Genomic DNA, 14,353 nt, shown 5'->3' with positions numbered 1-14,353 from the left:
AACGTAAGAACTTAGTCTTTGAGTTTTGCATACCAAACCTGGTCAAAACTTTATCAATGTAGGATTATTAAAATAAGTCTATTTTTCTTTTAACCTGATCTTACAAAAGCTTGATCCTAGGAATATAACTTACATCTTGAAAATCCTTCATTTCAAAATTATTGAACAACTACCTTTTGACTGATGACAAAACTTTCCATATCATTCTAAATGAGCAGGATGTCGTCAATATATATAGAATTAGAAAAATAATGACATTCCCTTGTACATTCTTGATTTATTTACTAAGAAATCTTCTGGTATCCTTTTGTAGATTAACTTGCCTTCCATAGGTATCACCCTACTAGAAAGTTCTATAAGATACCAGATTTTATTAGAACACATAGATTCCAACTCTGATTTCATAGCAACTTGCCAAAATTATCTATATTCATATCGGTTCACGCTTCCGTGTAGCTTACTGGGTCCAACTCATGTTTAACAGGAATGTCCGTAAAGGTCTCACCTAAAACATGATTCTGTCAAATTGGATGATAATCCTCCCACTACAATAAATGTACCGTTACAGGAATCTATGTACTAGATGATGCTGACGCATTAATAGGGAATTCATATACAATTCTTAATCTCTATAATAAGTGTGTTCATATGTGGTACAACTGGTACTAATACCATATTCTCTAACATTATGTTATTAGGTATGTGATTCATAATATGATTCTCCTATAGATAAACAGTGAGTGTAAACAATCAACTTTTATCATTGAGATCATAAAATAATCCAACCTAGTGACTTTAGAGTAGCTTTCAAATCTATCATGCATATGATCTGCTTTTAACTTACTTGTCCATATCAAGCATATATGTGCAAGACTACCCCATATGTGCATGTGATTTAAACTAAAATTTAGTAAAAAACACAGCTCAAATGGTATCCTTGAGACAGATTAAGATGGAATGCAATTCATAATGTGCATCGATATCGCCAACGCTAAACTCTTAAATGAAAGAGATAATGTAGCATAACTGATCATAGATCTAATCATGTTAAGCAGAATTTTGTTATTTCTATTTGACACCTCAATCCATTTTAGCGTCAATTGCGAAAAACTGGTACACAACACCCTCATTGACCATATAGTCTTTGCACTATCTCAAGAAATACTCATATCCACTATCAGATCGAAGTATTTTGATAAGTTTATCTAATCTGTGCTTCACATCAGTCTTGACACTTTCAGAATATACCAACAGTTTAAGAATTGTGTCGCATCAGGTAAATTTATCCAAAACGTGAGTAAACTTGCTTAGATGTTCATAAGACCATATGTGTCTGTGTGTACCGACTCCAATTGTTCTTTATGTCTATTTCATTTGGCTGATTAAGCCCTTAGAGTTATCTATCCTTTAAAACAGGATTCACAAGTTTGGTTTAGGCTCCTCTGCCTCACTAGGATTCACAAGTTTGGTTTAGGCTTCTTTAACCAATCTTTGAATCTCATTTTGACTGATTATAATCCAAAAATAGACACTAAAAATACAATGAGTCAGGAATAACAAATTTTCTCTTAACATTCAATCTAGAAGATGCAATATTAATTTCTACATCTTGTAAATATTAAGAGCTTGTGGTTATAATATATTAACCATCTTTCAATGCATCGGAAGCAATCGCACATCTAATCAATTTTATAAAACCAGTTTTATAAAATAACAACACAATTTTTATAAACCAAAAGTGAAACAAGAATTAGATTGCGTCCAACATCTGTGCATAAAGATAGTTCTCTAATACTTATATTCTCTTACTCTCTAATTTCAGATGTAATACTCCCATTAACTTAGCTACTACCTTGGCATCAGGTCAAGTACAAATATATATCCATATCATCGAGGCTTCTAGATTCCTGAAATCCTTGCAACGAATTGCAAACATGTTTAGTGGCTCCAGAATCTATCCATCAGGAATTAATAGATACAACCACATAACATGGCTCAATGATTAAATATACATTTTCCTATGCCACGTCATTGCTTAGACAGTTCGTCCTTCAGTGTCTTAGTTAGCGACAAAAGAAACAGTTTCTTTCGCCCTCAATATACACTGCCTTATTCCCTTTAATCTTTTGGATACCCATGTTTTGTGCTAGCTTAGTCCTATTATCATCCTTCTTCTTTCCTTTGCCCTTCCACTTGGGCCTAGAAGAAGATGGTATAGACTAAGTTAGATTGATAGGAACGCCCATACTTTTGATTATCCCTTCATAAGTTACCAATTTTATAAGAATATCAGCGAGTGTGAACTCAAATTGATTCCTTATTTAGTTTACTCTGAAAAAGCCGAACGAGTTTGGTAATAAGGCAATAATCATGTCAATTTTAAACTTATCACCCAAGTTAGCCCTATTGACCTCCAGTTCAATTTTTAAACAATAAACAATCATTTTTCAAAATCCGATATCATACTGGAGTTCCTTAGGTTATCTTGATGGTATTTAAATTTGACATAGTACTTAGGCATATACTCTATCTAATCTCACCAAAACATTTCAATGACATATTACATAATGCTTAAAGAAAATAAAATAATGTAAATGTTAGCCTTGGAACGTATTCGAGATAAACTCTAGAATATTGCACCAATTCATACAATTTGCCTTATTTCACTTATTAAAAGCATTAATATTCTCTTGGGTATCTTAAAGTAAAAGGATTAGGTTTATGAGTAGAAAATAAATTTTGTACCCTTACGTTATGAATAAAATATCTAAGTTCCTTTTTCAGTCAATATAAATGAGGTCCAAAAACATTGAATATGTAAGTAAGCAAATAAAATGGATTAGACATACTTTATCTTAATATAAATATATTCATATAATATGCAAGGTGAATTATTAATACTATCATGCATATTTAAAATTAAAATGAGTTTGTTAACCACATAATATAATAAATCTCAATAGAATAAGATTTCATTATCACTATTGGTGAACATTCCCTTTTAATTAATGTGGGTCCCTCAACTCCATAGCATTATAAATCACACAATCAATACGTCAATAACTTATCCTGATGGAGGAGTTCATTATTACTATTGTTGGGATTCATTTGCTATTAGATGAACACTTCCATTAAAATAATATGTGGGTCCCTTAACCACTGCACGAAAAATCGGATAACCAATACGCCAATAACTTATTCAGTTGGCGAAGTTCATTATTGCTATTAGCGGGCAAATCCCATCATCTCCATATCTTTTAAGACAATACATTGTCTATCATATGAAATGATTTCCGATTTTATTTAGCCTTTCTAAAATCACCTAGTGTAGACCACTCCGTTGGGGAGCTAACACTATTGATTTTAGATTGAGTGTATAACGTTATTAATGCTTTAATGAAAAAATAAAATATTAAACATCTTGTTATTATAATCTAGACTCTTTAAATCATGCGTAGGGCCTTATTTTTAAAGATCTAATTACAATGAACATTTAATATTTTTATTTTCATGAGACAACCATTCTTGTAATATTAAGACTCTTCAAATCATACGTGGGCCTTATTTTTGAAAATCTAATTACAATGGTTTTAATAACAAAAGCCATGGGGCAATGCATAAAAATCTCCGCTCCCACTCAATTTTTAATTATTCATAATTAGGGTTTTTAATTTATTCATATCCATGATATAATGCATGCAAAACGCCTTGATTTTAATCCAATTAAATTTAGAAAATAACTGGACTTTTAAATGATTCACTAGTATTTAATTTGTGGCACACATTAAAAATAATTTACAAAAAAATAATTTTTCGTTTCCCACAAAGTGCCCTCTCATTAATTAGTAATCAAATCCAAATTATTTTCATAATTTAATTAATATAAATCAAGTCATTTAAATAAAAATTATAGATCCAATGCATGAACAATTATAATAAGCAATTAATTATTACATGCATCACATATATCAATAAATGACAGACAAAAACTAATTAAATGGCCAATGGAATCAGCTTTTAACATTTAAATACTATTCTAGTTGTACTGGCGACCACCAACGGCTTGTATACACCTGTAGGGAGCTTGATCGAGCTAGGAGAAGCAAAACAGCGCTTTGGATGCGACCGGAAGACCTTACACGCGCTGGCACGGGCCTCGGAGGTGCAGCAGCCCGTGGCACGCGCCTCCACGAGCTCACACGCGCCTGAAAGGCGCTGCAGCGCGTGGCACGAGCATGGACGTGCTTCCACGCGCGCATGGAAGATTCTTGCTTAGCCTGGCGCGTGCTCCTCACGCACCAGCAAACAGCTGACCTCCTCACGCGCCAGTTGCATGAAAGGTGCGCGGCACCTGATTCCTCTCTCCGATCCAACTGTTGTGGATCTGTGCGCATGGTACTAAGGTGTACCTCGCTGCATTGGATCTTCCTTGATCCTTCCGGCGCTGCAGTTGCTGCCGGCGGCGCTTCGGTCGCCGGAAAGTCGCCGAAAATAATAAAAAATCATAGAAAAATTAAACTTAGGCCCTAAAAATTTCAGAAATATTCTGAAAAATTTCTAAAAAATCCCAAAAAATTCCTGAAGCCTAATTTAACCATCTTGGACCTTCTTAAAGGTTCATAGCATCATTTGATAAAGATTACATGGCTTTAAAAATATTTACAATTTGAAATACAATGGAAAAAATTAAATTACATCATTGAACTTTCAAATGACTAAATCAAAACCTTAATTATATTCATCCAAAGATAAAATTACATTCAATATACCTGTAAACTTCATCCATGACCCAAACATACATCATCATTCATTCACAATTATACATACATCATCATGTATCAATAAATATCAACATATTAAATCATACATCAACATACATCAATAAAAATATATATGTATATAATTTTGGATCCATGAATAATGATTTTGATAAAATCATGATCTCTAGCAAATCATGCTCTGATACCACTGTTGGGAAACGTGCTAGTTTTTAAAACTTTTTGAGGAATTTTCATTCACAGATCTTGATTCATCACATAGAGACAAGTTTTATGCAAAAATAAAATATGATGTATCATTCAATTAACAGATTAAATACTTACATCAAAGGTCTGAGTAAACCCTTAAATCTTTTCTCTAAAGTGAATGTTCTCACTTATTGTAGATCCCTTAACAAGATGCCTTCTCGTTGGATCTCCATCTTCTTGGTAATTGTTTTGCCTTTAGGAATGACTCATAAGCCTCCATGAATGACCTTGGAAAACTAGGCTTGTGAGAGCCTCCATTAGATGAGAACATTAACCTTAATTCTCTGGAGAGATAAAATATATTCCTTTTTCCTTCTTCCAAAAGTTACCCTAAAATATACATAGACCATGTATATATATAGGCAACATAAAGATAAAGAAAAGGAAATAATAAATCCTTCTCAATTTCTAATTCACATGTCTCAAATCTAATAGGATTTCAATATCAAGTTGGGCTATGAGCGAAAATCCTTTGGACTTATTATTTTATTGGCTACAATGAATTAATAATTGGCCCGGTCCATAAACCCAATTCAATTAATTCATAAATTAATTTCTACTCCACTAAAAGAAATTAATTGAATTCCAATTAAATAATAAATAATCTCTAAGTCAATGTTGCACTTTGACCCCTCTATGCATAATTAGTTATCGGATAAATAAAGTCATCAATCCGACTATTTAATTAATATATTTATTTTGGTACGTTTGATTATTTCTGACTCGATCATAATAAAACATTTGTTTGACAAAAATAATAATTTAAATAAATAAATTATTTTGTCTAAAAATACACGAAGGCCTTCGAATTTACTTTGTGATCAACCATAATCAATACAAAATAAATACAAGTAACAATGATGCAAATATTGAAAATATAACCCTCTAACTATTAATTACATAAGTACCCAAAGTGTCGATCGAAGGATCCCGAAGGATCCCGAAGTATCCGCCGAACAAATCAAAGTAATTATTAATTAATAAAAGAATTTATAAGAGTCAAATGTCATGACAGTGATAAGGAACAATTACATATGACGGCTCTCGCAATATATCTCAGCCTAACGCGGATCCAGTTCAAATCTTAATTAATTATGAGTCCATCCATAATTACCGACTATGAACAATTTATGATTACTATTTATATTCATGTATTGATCGCCATCACATACATATATAAATATTTATTGTAATGAAGTGGACACTATCAATTCTATAATGAATCGAAACATAATACATTTAATTCACCAATTGTATAAAGTATAAATATTTCAGAAACGTGAAGAACATATGTCATTATAATCCAAATAAGAATTTGCTATGCTAAGACATATAAATCCCAATAGATAAAAAAATAATGTCCGTCTCATTTAGAGCTTATTGTCACAAATGAGACTTCTATTGTATATATAGCATTCTTCTTAACACGATACACTAAATCTTGTTAAGATTTTGTTTGTAAACTATCTACCTAAATACCTACATAAAATCTATCAATTTTTTAATAAATTATTCAATGTTGTAAAATATTCTCTCTCTAGCACACTTACTTCCTTATTATTTTTATTTTTTATATTATTAAAATAAGGATCTAGTGTGGAATTCAAATTTTTTATGTTTTTTTATTATTATTTTTCTGTAATAAGTTAATCACTTAAGGGGGAGAAGGAAGTTAACTGACCAAAAAAATTATTTTTATTACGTGAATAACTTACACGCAACTTATAAATTATCAAATGACGTAATTAAATAAAAAGTCTTATATTGTGCACCCCAGAAAATTGCTGGGTAACCCACTTCAAAGGATTTGCTCCCTTAGATCAATATGTTTCTTTCAATACATTGCATCTTTGAGAAGGGACAGACCAACTTTAAAAACGAGGTTATAGCGTTGGGCTAAAAATTCTTTAATAGTTTTAAAAAAGTTATCAAAACAAAGGACATTTTTTTTTTATTTGATTGAAAAATTCGAAACAGAAGGGAATAAAAGGGAAAAAGAGAGATGGGATTTAATATCCGCATATTGAAACTTAAGATCAAAAGTTCAGAATAAAAAACACATTAAACCCACTAAATTAAAATGGACCATAAATCATAGATTCATGGAATATATATATATATATATGCCAAAAGTCTAAAAAGAATTTTATAGTATCAAATTCCATTGAAATAAACGAAGTTCAAGAATACAAACAAAACATCAAACTTAAAAAATATTATTGGCCAGACTTGATAATGTACGAATATACAAATTGTCAAATCGATCCCTGCATCCAACTCGAATCCCAATTAATAAAACCATTAAACTTTCAAAAAAAAAAAAAAAATTATAAGACAAAGAAATAAATAAAAGACCTTAATTAATTTCTTCAAAGAATTAAACTCGTGCATGAAAGAAGAGGGAAGAACAAGGAGACAAATAACACGTGATTAATTTATATCCATTAATAATATTCTTGATATTAATTACCTTAAGAACTCCTCGAAACAGAGTAAAACCAAGAACGCTTCTTTGAGAAAATAATAATTAAATTAAGACACAAAGTTTGAAAGAGAAAGGGAAAAGTTGTGATATAAGTTTTTTCAATTTTTTTTTTTTTTTTTGGTTATAAATAAACTTTTATTTTTTATTGTTATAAAATATTGCAAGAGTCCCACCATAAAAATGGTTCAATTATTGAAAATAAAATATGTTCAAAATGCTTTATAAAATGATACAGTACAATATTTGTTGGTCAAACATGATGATGATTCAATTTGATCAAATTCCACGGCTAATCATATCACTTCCTTTTTGGTTCCTTCATGTTTATTCAAATGCACCATAAGAGCTTCAAAGACCAAATTTTAATTTACTTCCTTTATTTGAATTTCTTGTAGGCAACAAGTGGTGTACATGCAGAAGGAAAATGATATTCGGGTTAAGTTTATTTGTCAAAGTGAGATAGTCTAAAATGAACTCTACTCTAAGTCATCAATGCCTTAATTGTTTTACTTTAAAAAATAAATTTAATTAGGAATATTATTATTATTATTATTATTATTATTATTTCTTAGTCAATATTCACATACTCCTTCTCAAAGAATTTTTTTGCATTGAAGTAGAGTCGAATCTTATATCTAATATTTCTTGAGACACTAGATCCAAGTGATTTAATGTTACAAGGAAAGACTTGTTTCATATCGAATTCGGATGGAAAGTGAAATAGATATAAATGGGTATGTATACAACACTACCTAATAGTTTAAGTTTTGAAATAAATGAACGTTTGCTCATCCGTTATAGTTGGTATCAAAGTCAGACCCAGACCTTGATTTGGTACCACGTCAAGCACCCGGTCCGAAAGGCGTTCGAATGAGTCACCTGAGTAGGCAGGGTGACCTAACCGCAAGAGGGCATTGCAAGTTTGGGAGAATATTACAAGGGAAGACTTGTCTCACACGGATGGGAAATGAAATTAGTATCTCCACATCGGATTCGGATTAAAAATAAAATGGATATAAATGAGTAGGTATAGAACACTATTCAATAATTTAAACTTTTGGATAAATGAGCAAGCGCCCACCTATACACATACAAGGAAAACTTTCATGATGATTAAAAAAGAAAAATAATAATTCACGCGTACAGAGTAACATGCCCGTTTGACATGCGCTTTGTTTTAGTCATTTTGTTTTTGGCTAAAGCAGAAACAATATTTTTGCTGTAAGAGTGTTTTGAAAAAAATTCGAAAGCACGTTGGGGAATGATGTTTTGTATAAAAATATCGGAAACAGAAATATGCACAGTTATAGTTTTGGGCCATAAACAGTTGTTAAAATAAGAAAAAATATATTTTTAGTATTTTGGTTTTAGGTCATTGTTCACGAAGGTTTTTAGTACTTTGTAAAATAAAATAAAGTTGCACCAAATATGTTTTTATTGCCAAAATTAATACTGTACTCGTATAAAATAAAAAAAAAAAAAAAAAAATACATGCCAAACCGCCCAAGTTGCAGCACAATTTAAGGCGAGTACCATCCATCAATAAAACGATCTAAAATCGAAGTCAGCAAATCAAAACAATCACCAAAATAAAGAAAGGGACAGCTATTTTCATTTCCTTTCCACCTGGTCTTCTCTTTCCATAAAATTGGTGTCAAACTAGAGAGAGAAACAACAGAAGATTCACTGACTGAAGCTCACATCCCTTCTTCCTCTTCTGTCCCCTTTCATATAGAGAGAGACTTTTAGAGAGAGAATACTTTTAATCCTGAACATCTTATATTTTTCAACTCTACATGGACTCCTCCAAATCTCTGAGATTCATCACCCACCAATCCTTCTTCTCCGCCGTCCAATCCGGCGACCTTGAATCGCTGAAATCCCTCATCAAGAATGAAGGGTCTGATCGAGCTGCGGTCTCAGCTCTAATGGCCTTGCAGAACGATGCTGGCGAGACGGCTCTGTACATCGCCGCAGAGAATAACTTCCAAGAGATCTTCACCTACTTACTCCAGTTCTGTGATCTCCAGACTGTAATGATCAGGTCCAAATCCGATATGAATCCGTTTCACATCGCAGCCAAACGCGGTCACTTAGGTATATATATGTATATATGTGTGTGTGTGTGTGTAATATTTCTGACTATTATTTGCTTATAATTTACATAATTATTGTGAAAGTTTCAATTTTGACATTATACATATTTATATATATATGTTCTTTGAACGTTTATACATATTCGACTGCTTATGAATTTGACATGTGTTTGATTTCATGATGAAAATTCGCAATCTACCATTTGGGCTTACAAGTTACAAACTTATGATTTACCCAATTTATGTATTGATAGAATTGCCCAAAATTATGCCTTTACAATTTTGATATATACATATTTATATATTTGTTTACGTGTATGTATATATGTCTATATAGTCAGTGAATTGCGCTTTGAATTTGAAATGTGTTTGATTTCATTATTATGAGTTGGCTATGTACTCTTTGATCTTACTAACTCGATATGATTTACCCAATTAATGTCTGATAAACATGCTCAAAATTATGAACTTTAACAAACCAACCATGTTATTTGCTCTTGAATTATGCCAGGATGTGAAATATCACCTTCATGGCTATATATAAGACTCCATATGAAATGTTTTGAATTTTGAATAACAGCTACTCACTGAATCATACTTGGGCTGCCTTTTCTATACTTAAGAAGTCGATTTACACAGACCTTTTCTGTTTTTAAGGTATGGGTTATTATTGATTTGAATTATATTTCACCAGTTTTTAAGGGTGTTGAATCTGTAAGTTTAACATATCCATGCTCGATTGTTGAAGTTGAGAGTTGTGCATGTAGTACTCCACTACACCTTCAAGTGCATTTGAGTAGTAAATGCCAAAGTGCTAATTCACCCGTTTATTATTCTTTACATGATTGAGGTAGTTTTTGACTTGGATATGACATTGACTTTTATATTAGGTATTGTGAAGGAACTTTTGGGCTTGTGGCCTGAGCTTTGTAGGTCATGCGACTCCTCAAACACTAGCCCCCTTTATTCAGCTGCAGTGCAGGACCACTTGGATGTAGTGAATACCATATTAGATGCAGATGCCGGTTTGATACGGATAGTGAGGAAAAATGGGAAAACTTCGTTGCACACGGCTGCCAGATATGGCCTTCTTCGAATAGTAAAAGCACTTATAGGCAGAGATCCAGGAATAGTTTCCATCAAAGATAAGAAGGGCCAGACTGCACTCCATATGGCCGTAAAAGGTCAGGATACTGCAGCTGTAGAGGATTTATTACTTGCTGATTATTCAATACTGAATGAACGTGACAAGAAGGGTAACACAGCTGTGCACATAGCTACAAGGAAATGCCGTTCACAGGTATTCTTTTATTGATGTTATTTGTAAGGTGGGTCTGCATAATGTCACCTGATTGTTTTGAGTTTTTCTTTCTTTTATTATTATATTTTGTTGTTTTTGTTTTTTTTTTTTGGTTTCTTTCTTTGTTTTTCTCCCATTTGTTGAACAGTCTTATAGGATGACTCCATGTTACTTGCCAAGGAGTTACTTTCTTGTCTTTGCTCTTACCCCTTCTGGCGGGTCCATCTCCCACTACTCGATGCTTTTTATAGTCTTCTGGAAAATTACGACAAATAAGCAGCCTACTTGTGGTAGGCTGAAGGCAGTTCATTTGATAGTGAGTTTGGGACATGATGACCTGCTCGTGCTACTGAAGAATAATTATATTATCATTTCCAGATGTAAGAAAATAGATCACATGATTGTAAATTGAAAAAGATATGAAGTAGAGTAATCGTCTCTCAATCTCATAGCATTATGGAGATTCAAACAGAAAATTCATGATGCTAAGGAACAGCTCAACATTTTTATCATTGCTCTGCCTTTAGCTGTCATAGATTTGTTATAATTCCTTGATTGAGTCATACGCATACATAGAAAATGTGGGTACTAACTGTCCACATAACTGGAACATTTGTTGGTTGTCTCCAATCTTCACATAGAGGATACATGTTTGCTTAGCCTTCTATCCATTTAATTGTGTCATACATTAAAAACTTGGCACTAACCATCCATTTATTGCAACATTTGTTGATTAATCTTAAATGTTGGCAATAATTATATTATACCCCTTTACTTAGTCTTCAAGACAACATATGATCTTCCCCTAAGTCTGCCTAGGGAAAATACTATTGCTGTTCATTTCGACTGTGAAAACTCATGCAACATTGTATAAAGCAGTCACATTCTTCTGAGAACTTTTCTTTTTATGACAATTCACATACACTCAGAGCCGTGGCCTTCAGTTCTGCTTCAGCACAAAATCAGGGGAGTTAGATGGTTTGCTAGTCCTTTGTACAAGGTTATTATACACTACCCTCTGTGACCTCAACCTTGCAACATACATCCATATTGAATAATGACCTTTCGGCATAAATTTTTTAATCCTGTGTCATCCCCAGGTGATAATGCAAAACTCTGCAGGCAATCGCAAGCCTTCTAAGAGACATAAATATATTGGGGAATGGGGACTGTGAAAAACCGAAAATGGCCGATTCGTTTGAGAGAGAAATAGGTAAATAGAATTGCCATGAGGAGAGGGAGAACTGTGTTTTAATGCCTAGATTGAGACAATCAGATCGACTGTTTTCATTAATCAACGAGGCAGAAAAACCCAGCACTCTACTTTAGAAATAGTTTCCCACCTTGAAGGGCTTCTCTTACAGATTCTGTACTTCCCGGGTTTTCAATCTCCAGAAATGCACTCTCTTTTCCTTTTTTGTCCAGCAGCAAAACTTCACACACGCAAACCTACCATGATTCCGCTTTGTCAGCAACCAAGCATGCATTTCAAACAAGCCATATAATCCTTGTAACATATTTCATAGAATGTGGTCAACTTTGGAACAAGCCAATAGTGCATCGAGACCATAAATAATAATAATAATAATGTAGATTTTGTAGCATATAATATGGTAAAAAATATTGCAATCAAAATCATAAACAACAACAACAGCAACAATAATAATAATAATAATAATGTAGATTTTGTTGCATGTAATACGGTAAAAAATTTATTGCAGTCTCTACCTATTTGGAATATTTTACTCTAAAATCTAAACATATTCTTTCCGAGTTTCCTTTCTTGATTATTTGTTTAAACCATTTTTTCACATGCTTTGGGATGAGAGAAAGATTTGATGAAAAGAGTGGTTTTTAGTCATGTAAATCATATTATCAAATTTGCTTGGCCAAAATGAAATGATAAGACATGTTATACACTTGAGATATTCCATGGTAAGGATTCTTTGTTCAGTTTATTATACCAGAGGTAAGTACATATGAGTGTGCATAGACATGTTTTCCCTTATTGTTTACAGTTTGTATTACCCTGCGCAACCGCTATGAGGAATTTGATTCCCTAACGATGTTTTTGATTGTTTTTCTGTTCTGATAATCTGTATCTTTCTTTCAGATAGTAAGCCTCTTGCTGAGCTATACATCTATGGATGTAAATGCCATTAATAATCAGCATGAAACCGCAATGGATTTGGCAGATAAACTCCAGTATGGACAATCTGCATTGGAAATTAAGGAAGCTCTAACAGAAGCTGGCGCCAAGCATGCAAGGCATGTTGGCCGAGTGGATGAAGCAATGGAACTCAAAAGGACTGTGAGTGATATAAAGCATGAGGTGCACTCCCAACTTATACAAAATGAGAAAACCAACCGACGAGTTTCTGGTATTGCCAAAGAACTTAAGAAAATTCACAGGGAAGCTGTCCAGAATACCATTAATTCAGTGACAGTAGTTGCTGTTCTCTTTGCCTCCATTGCTTTCTTGGCTATATTCAACTTGCCCGGCCAATATCTAAAGGTTGGACCCGAAGCGGGGAAAGCTAACATAGCTGACACTGTTGCATTCCGGATGTTCTGCCTCTTGAATGCTACATCCCTCTTCATTTCTTTAGCTGTTGTTGTGGTTCAGATTACTTTGGTTGCCTGGGATACGAGGGCACAGAAACAGGTGGTTTCAGTAATCAACAAGCTAATGTGGGCTGCCTGCATCAGCACTTGTGGGGCTTTCCTGTCAATTGCTTTTGTGGTTGTGGGAAAGAAGAACTCATGGATGGCTACTACTATTACCTTAGTGGGACTACCAATCCTTGTGGGGACTCTTGCTAGCTTGTGTTACTTTGTTTTCCGGCAACACTTTGGAATTTTCGGCAATGATTCTCAGAGACGCGTCAGGAGGGCAAGTGGAAGCAAATCTTTTTCCTGGACCTACTCTGCACATATTTCGGACTTGGATGACTATAACTCAGACCATGAGAAGATCTATGCACTGTGACATGTACGTAAAAAGGATTCAGTTTTTTGCTGTGTTGGTGGTTGTTGTCAATCCCTGTGTATACGATTGTTGTAGTCTCCATGGTTTCAGCACTACACGTACTTTTGTTTGTCAATGTTGTAAGAGGGGGGGTCTGGTTTGTTGCGGCTATTATAACAGGCACAAACAAAAAGCTGTAGATTTTTGTATATGCATTGTAAACATTTTAGGTTTTGGTTAATGGTTTGCTGTGTTTTTGGTATCAGGAAAGATTTGGATCCGGCTGAGTTGATTGTATACCACCTAATGGATAGAATGTAACATATAATTTTGATCAAAAATATAATAATTTTTTTTTTGATAAATAGTAGGTGCTAATGAAAATATTTGTGATAAAAGCGTGGTGGTATAACCCTAGAAGCATAAGTGCCCTCTTCATTGACAATCCAAACAGAGATCACAAAGACCATATTTGCA

General features: G+C 33.3%; 1 protein-coding gene across 1 annotated transcript; it reads left to right on the top strand.

The window, feature by feature from the left end:
• Positions 1–9,081: 9,081 nt before the first annotated feature.
• On the top strand, positions 9,082–14,117 carry LOC132302477 (ankyrin repeat-containing protein At2g01680). The gene is made up of 3 exons (XM_059799360.1): positions 9,082–9,609; positions 10,499–10,908; positions 13,022–14,117. Exons 1-3 carry the CDS (start codon positions 9,309–9,311, stop codon positions 13,895–13,897), a joined length of 1,587 nt encoding a protein of 528 aa, XP_059655343.1. The 5' UTR covers positions 9,082–9,308; the 3' UTR covers positions 13,898–14,117.
• The last annotated feature ends 236 nt before the right edge of the window (positions 14,118–14,353 follow it).

Source organism: Cornus florida, unplaced genomic scaffold, assembly GCF_030987335.1.
Source record: "Cornus florida cultivar Cherokee Brave unplaced genomic scaffold, ASM3098733v1 CherokeeBrave_3.0.0_Hap2_Chr04, whole genome shotgun sequence".
In the NCBI taxonomy this organism is placed as follows: Eukaryota; Viridiplantae; Streptophyta; class Magnoliopsida; order Cornales; family Cornaceae; genus Cornus; species Cornus florida.
The sequence above is the reverse complement of the archived record's forward strand: the minus strand, read 5'-3'. Positions and strand labels throughout refer to the sequence as shown.

Bases quoted from the DNA above. Each gene is read 5' to 3' on its own strand.
- LOC132302477 (XM_059799360.1), top strand. From the start codon at position 9,309: ATGGACTCCTCCAAATCTCTGAGATTCATCACCCACCAATCCTTCTTC. The intron at 9,610-10,498 runs GTATATATATGT...CTTTTATATTAG, and splicing joins AGCCAAACGCGGTCACTTAG to GTATTGTGAAGGAACTTTTG. The intron at 10,909-13,021 runs GTATTCTTTTAT...TCTTTCTTTCAG, and splicing joins CAAGGAAATGCCGTTCACAG to ATAGTAAGCCTCTTGCTGAG.